Source organism: Echiichthys vipera (genome assembly GCF_963691815.1).
Source record: "Echiichthys vipera genome assembly, chromosome: 8".
NCBI classification, from domain to species: domain Eukaryota; kingdom Metazoa; phylum Chordata; class Actinopteri; order Perciformes; family Trachinidae; genus Echiichthys; species Echiichthys vipera.
In genome coordinates this window covers 5,496,258-5,502,732 of record NC_139833.1, presented here as the reverse complement: position 1 = coordinate 5,502,732, position 6,475 = coordinate 5,496,258, and the positions used below count along the sequence as shown (strand labels likewise).

Sequence of the window (6,475 nt, the reverse complement as noted above, 5' to 3'; positions counted from 1 at the left end):
GGAGTCTCCCTTAGAGATAGGGTGAGAAGTTCAGCCATCCGTGAGGAAGTCGGAGTAGAGCCGCTGCTCCTTTGCGTTGAAAGGAGCCAGTTGAGGTGGTTCGGGCATCTGGTAAGGATGAACCCTGGGCGCCTCCCTAGGGAGGTGTTCCAGGCACGTCCAGCTGGGAGGAGGCCTCGGGGAAGACCCAGGACTAGGTGGAGAGATTATATCTCCACACTAGCCTGGGAACGCCTCGGGATCCCCCAGTTAGAGCTGGTTAATGTGGCCCGGGAAAGGGAAGTTTGGGGTCCCCTGCTAAAGGTGCTGCCCCCGCAACCCGATCCCGGATAAGCGGATGAAGATGAGATAGACCCAACAATTACCCCGTAGAGTACGGTGGCAACGAAAACCTTTCCTATAACAGACAGGAACGGCGGACAGACCCAGCTCTACGGAGGACGGACATCTGTCTGCACCACAGGGAGGAAGAAAAGGAGAGAGAGAGAGAGAGAGAAAAGACGGACAGATGGACAGAGAGAGACAAAGACAGACACAAAGACAGAGACACTTCCAGTAACTATAATAATATCTATAGTAATGTGAATATGACTTATATGTTATGGTAGTAATACAGCAGAATAGTAGAAACAAGCACAGCTAAGGTTATAGATTATAATAGCAGCAGGAAGCGTCATGCAGGACCACGGCAGCAGGCACCACCACGACCAGCAGAGACCTGCGAGACGACAAAGCACAAACAACTCCGGGGGAAGAAGTTGAATCAGTAACATGCATTGATGAGACATGGATGATACAAACAGAGAGGAGAGAAGCTCAGAGTATCTGGAAAAGTATTACTTTTAGTTAATACGTTCGTCCCTGGTCCTCTAACATTAGTACACGTTGTTGTCCTTTTAGAGAATGGTGAAAAGAAAACATGCAAACTCTCTGCTTATTGATTATTGATGTGAGAAAGTCGACATTTTATGTTCCACGGTGATTAAACAAAGAAAGACCTTTCCAGAAGAGAGAAAATACTTTAAAAATCTTCTTTTCCTTTTCCCTGTTTGAAAAAAATGCACAGATCACAAATTAGCGTTTACACAAATACACTGAAATCTACGGATCACATCGAGTCCAACTCTATTCATGACTTGTTGCTTGTTTAATATAAACTCCTTTCAAATTTCACTACTGGCACAATGATTGAAGCTTCCCTAGTTTAGTTATTTTATATTATTAATAAATTGGACTTTCCTCCGTCTTTCTCACGTGGTTCAGCACAAGTTTGTTTATTTGCCTTTTCAGCATCGCTATTACATTTCTGATTTAAATTCCCAAGAATGAAAAACACACAATTATCTTATCAGACCAGGAAGTCGTGCTTTATATGACCCACCTGGCAGCGTATCAGCAACATAACTTTTCTCTAATTTTATTGTTTTATCTGTGCGTTTATCTGACCAGGAAGCACAACTGTATTTATTTGTGAATTGACGGTAAACCCCGAGCACGCGTGGCACGTTTTTCAAAACAAAAGATAACCCATGAAAGAAAACAGATCATAAAAGTGCACGTGATGATTGTCGCAATGCACATTCAACATTTTTCCTGGTGACATGACAAATAAAGTATATTCTATTCTTCACTGCCACCAGGTTCTTGTCTATGTCAAGTTTATATACGTTCATTCTTTCAGCTGATACTGTGCTTCACAAAAATATACTGTATACTTTATCTCTGTGTTTATTTGACCAGGAAGTACAACCACATTATTTTGGGAATGGTAAACAACGAGTACACGTGGCACGTTTTTCAAAAGAAAAGGCAGACAACAAAGAAAGAGAACATAAGAGCTCGATCAGACTGAACTCTTTTACATGGCTCCGTCTTCTGATAACAGACTTCTTCCTGGCTGCAGAGAGTTTATGCCTCTGTCCAGCCAATGCATCATCATCAATGCATGTTACTAATTCAACTTCTTCCCCGGAGTTGTTTGTGCTTTTTCGTCTCGCTGGTCTCTGCTGATCGTGATGGTGCCTGCTGCCGTGGTCCTGCGTGACGCTTCCTGCTGCTGTTATAATCTATAACCTTAGCTGTGCTTGTTTCTACTATTCTGCTGTATTAACTGCCATAAAATATAAGTCATATTCACATTACTATAGATATTATTATAGTTAATGGAAGTGTCTCTGTCCATCTGTCCGTCTTTTCTCTCCTTCTCTCTCCTTTTCTTCCTCTCTCTGGTGCAGACAGATGTCAGTCCTCCACAGAGCTGGGTCTGTCTGACCTTCCTGTCTGTTATAGGGAAACAAACAACCCTAAAAAGCTTTGGTACTGAGCTGCCCGTTCTCTCTAACACACATGAGATGCGAACTCAAGTTCGGACAGAAAATTGTATGTAAGCATGAGGCTAGTGTTGTTGACAAGAGATCAAAAACAATGCATCATTTCTGCGAATTATTGGATGATTAAGGATTTAAGTGAAGCTCAACTGGATTCAATACAACTTTCTAAATTAGCCACTTTACTGTCTTATTTATTTTGTCTGTTCTCACTGTTTTTTACGGCTTTATGTGTTTATGGTTTAACGAGTAGTTACTGCTGACATGGCAATAAAGCAATTAATCTTGAGTCTACAAAATCAAAGGAATCATCTACATCCGCCGTATCTACATACAAGGACAAAAACACGTCATCTGTGGTAAATCATCAATTAAAAGCAGCATGTGCCATGATAACACACGCACATAAATATCCCTGTGTGGTCCACATCAGATCATATTCACCAACACGACATAAACAGCGGCTCCTCGTCTTCCTCTGAGGTTATCTTCGAGACAAGGTATGTGGTTGTAATTGAATAATTATGTGTTTTACACAGTTTGGAGGGTTATTTGATTTTTTTCTGCTAACTGTTAAATGAAGACTACACAGATTTACCTTCTTATTTACCACAGCTTATTCATCTGATCACGGTTTATTCATTTTATGCACTTTTGACATCTAACATCTGGAACAAAGATTGCTGTAGGTCTGTGATAATGATGACTCAGTGAAATTATTAATGACTCTGTTGTCTGTCTCAATCAGAACAATGAAACACAGTCCAGTTCCGCTGTTGCTGCTCCTTCTGGGGACGTGCTCGGCTTACACTTACCGTAAGTATGATCCGGCTATATGAGTGATATCTTTGTGATAAAGCATTAGATGTTCGGGCTTCTCTGTGCAGAATGATGCTTGTGCAGACTTTGACACTAGAAGGCTGTTTTCACATGCCTTTGCTGAAAGGGGGAAAAGTCTCAGTTTGTAAGACTTGCTCGTAGGTGATGTTGTGTGTCAGATGTGAGACTTGAAGCCTCCATTGCATATAAACTGGAACAGACTCTTCAGGGAAGTAGGAGAAGTGTTGTGTCCAACAGTCAAATGTTTGAAATGAAAAATATTTGCATAATCATGATGCAGAAGGAACAAAGGTAATTTAAGAACAATGGAACTTTTTGTGGCCATACCAGACACAAATTACTGTTCAAAGCAGTTGTTTCAAACACGTCTGGGGGGGTTTTTAACAGATACAGTTGATGAGAAAAGTCTTCTGGTGCTGCCGAATGGAAACACTAACATCCTGACACTAACTCTTCTTTTACACTTTATTCTTGTGTTAGGTTAAAATGTTTTTGTATAATTGCACTGTCGTTATTTGCTGCTCTGTGTGCCCTGAATTGCCCCCCGGGGACAAATAAAGTTTTTTGAATTGAATTGAATGGAAACACTGATTATATGTCAATGCTGTTTTCAAAAATTGTTTCTGCTGCCCCCAAGTGGCCTAAATGGTTATTGCATGTTTTATTCAATGTCTAACCGTCTCATTCATAGAAAATGTGGCTTTGCGTGGAAAAGCGACCCAGTCGGACCGTCTTGCGAACATACTTGCAGCTGCCTCCAATGCCATTGATGGAAACCGTGATTCCAATTACGATTCCGGATCATGCACCCACACTGATACACAGACCAACCCCTGGTGGAGAGTGGACCTGCTGGAGACCTACATCGTCACCTCCGTCATCGTCACCAACAGAGGAGACTGCTGTGCGGAAAGGCTCAACGGGGCAGAGATCCACATCGGCAACTCTTTACAAGACAATGGTGCTGCAAACCCAGTGTGAGTGATCGGAATGACTTCTTAAATACAAGGTTTCCCCCAGGAAATGATTCATCCACACTGCTCAGCTGATCCTATGCCTTCATCTTATGATCAATTACCTGATAGATGATGGACTAAACGATAACCACACTAACTCAACATGTGGCATGTGCTGTGTGTAATACTGCTTAGTTCTTTTCCGACAGTTTAAGTGTATTGTTTCTTACTTTATATCACTATAAACCGTCCAAGTACTGCAGTTATAAAACAACTTCATGCATTGTTTCCTCTCTCTCTCTTTTAGGGCTGCTGTCATTTCTCATATTCCAGTGGGCAGGTCTTTAAAAATGACTTTTACCAGACGTGTGGAGGGACGTTACGTGACTGTGGTTCTACCTGGATTAAGAAAAGTCCTTACTCTCTGTGAAGTGGAAGTCTACGGGTACCGTGCCCCAACTGGTGAGAACTGAATGTGTGGCGTAAGCCTCGCAAGATGTGATTTTGTAGGTGACGCCAGCGCCTTGTTTTTTTAAACAGCTGCGGTCACACCATTTCAACTGCATTCATTTCAGTGAGCATGAAAAAGGCATGCTTTCTGATACTTATAGATCTCTTGTGTGCAAAGCCTATTTTAACTAAATATGTCTTCACACAAATGAACAACAGGCACCTTCACAGTTTTGTTCTTACCACTGGAATGGTATACAGTGTGCAAATAGTTGTGAATTTCAGTTCCTCGACATACACAGATTGCCTTTGTTCTTTAGAGAGCATCAAGGAAAGGTAATTATTAGTGCTGATGTTTGCAAATGTGTCCTTTGTGCAGGGGAGAACCTGGCACTCCAAGGGAAAGCCTCACAGTCGTCACTGCATTCTACAGGCATCGCATATAATGCTATAGATGGGAATCGTGCCAGCTCCTGGAGCCAGGGGTCTTGCAGTCACACAGGCAATAACGTGAACCCCTGGTGGCGACTGGACCTGGGCAAAACCCACAAAGTGTTTTCAGTCAACATAACCAACTACAGGGATGGGCCCGCTCGAATTAATGGAGCGCATATACTAATTGGAGATTCTCTTGAAAACAATGGCAACGACAACCCCAGGTGGGTTACAGTGATTTATTTACATACTACAGTAACAATAACGTTGTGATTAATGGATATATATCATTGGGTTTGTCTATTCATACTCAATTAAAAGAAATCCAACAATATGTCGGGCACTACCGAGCAGTAACTTACTTATTTAATTATTTTGTCCTTCTCTTCACATGCTAGGTGTGCTGTGATCTCAAGCATCACCGGAGGTTTCACCCAAACCTTCCAGTGTAACGGGATGGACGGTCGCTACGTCAACATCGTCATTCCTGGAAGAACAGAGTACCTGGTCCTGTGTGAGGTGGAGGTGTACGGCTCAAGGCTGGATTAAGTCTGAGGAGGATCAAAATGTATTGCAATGACATTTTTGCGGTGCAGTTGTTCAGCTGTTGATCTTGTATATAGACACATTTTCATTGCTTCTTTTGTTTTGTTATTTTATATCATTATGGAGCTATTCCTGCCTCCTTTGTCCTCATATGTGTTCACTCTTTTCTGCATCAGTATTCCTGAGGATGAGAAAGTACACACACTATCTAATCAGACCAGGATGTTGTACCTTATATGATCCACATGGCAGTAACATTAATATTCTCTAATTTTACTCTTTTATCTCTGTGTTTCTCTGACAAGGAAGTACAACTGTCTGTATTTATATGTTATATTACTGTAAACAGCATACACAATTTTCAAAACTAATGGCAGCCTATAAAAGGAAAACACATAATAAAAGTGCATGTTTACATTGTTGCAATCAATGTATATTCAAGTAATGTTGTAATGTAACACGATAATGTATGTATATTTCTGTCATTCATGTGATATTTTGCAAAAATAAAAGAAACGTTATATTTTCCGTATGTGTCTGCGTGTGAGTCAAGACGGCGCCATCCTGTGGCGACACCAGCAGCTTCGATGAGTTTGTTTTTGGAGTTGTACGCTTGTTTGGCTATGAACGCTTTTAGATTTTGAACCTTTAAGAGAGCGCGATTGCCTTGTATGTCAGCTGAGATCAGAATGTTCCTGGCTGCAGACAGTTTACGCCTCTGAGGTGGAGTAGGGGTGTCAAAGTGATCCAGTAAAGGGCCGCCGTGGCTGCAGGTTTTCATTCCAACCAAGCAAAAACACACCTGACTCGACTTACTCATCACCTGAACTGTCTTCACACAGTTGATTTGTTGGATCAGGTGTGTTTTTGCTCGGTTAAAATGAAAACATGCAGCCACAGCGGCCCTTTACTGGATCAGTT

The 6,475-nt window shown here is 41.7% G+C and overlaps 1 protein-coding gene across 1 annotated transcript; it reads left to right on the top strand.

Annotated features, from left to right (window-relative positions):
- Nucleotides 1–3,079: 3,079 nt before the first annotated feature.
- Nucleotides 3,080–5,557, top strand: LOC310950099 (uncharacterized protein; the record flags this gene model as incomplete). The annotated part of the gene is made up of 5 exons (XM_083917762.1): nucleotides 3,080–3,143; nucleotides 3,859–4,144; nucleotides 4,488–4,585; nucleotides 4,953–5,232; nucleotides 5,407–5,557. 5 exons carry the CDS (start codon nucleotides 3,080–3,082, stop codon nucleotides 5,555–5,557), a joined length of 879 nt encoding a protein of 292 aa, XP_083773888.1.
- Between the last annotated feature and the right edge of the window lie 918 nt (nucleotides 5,558–6,475).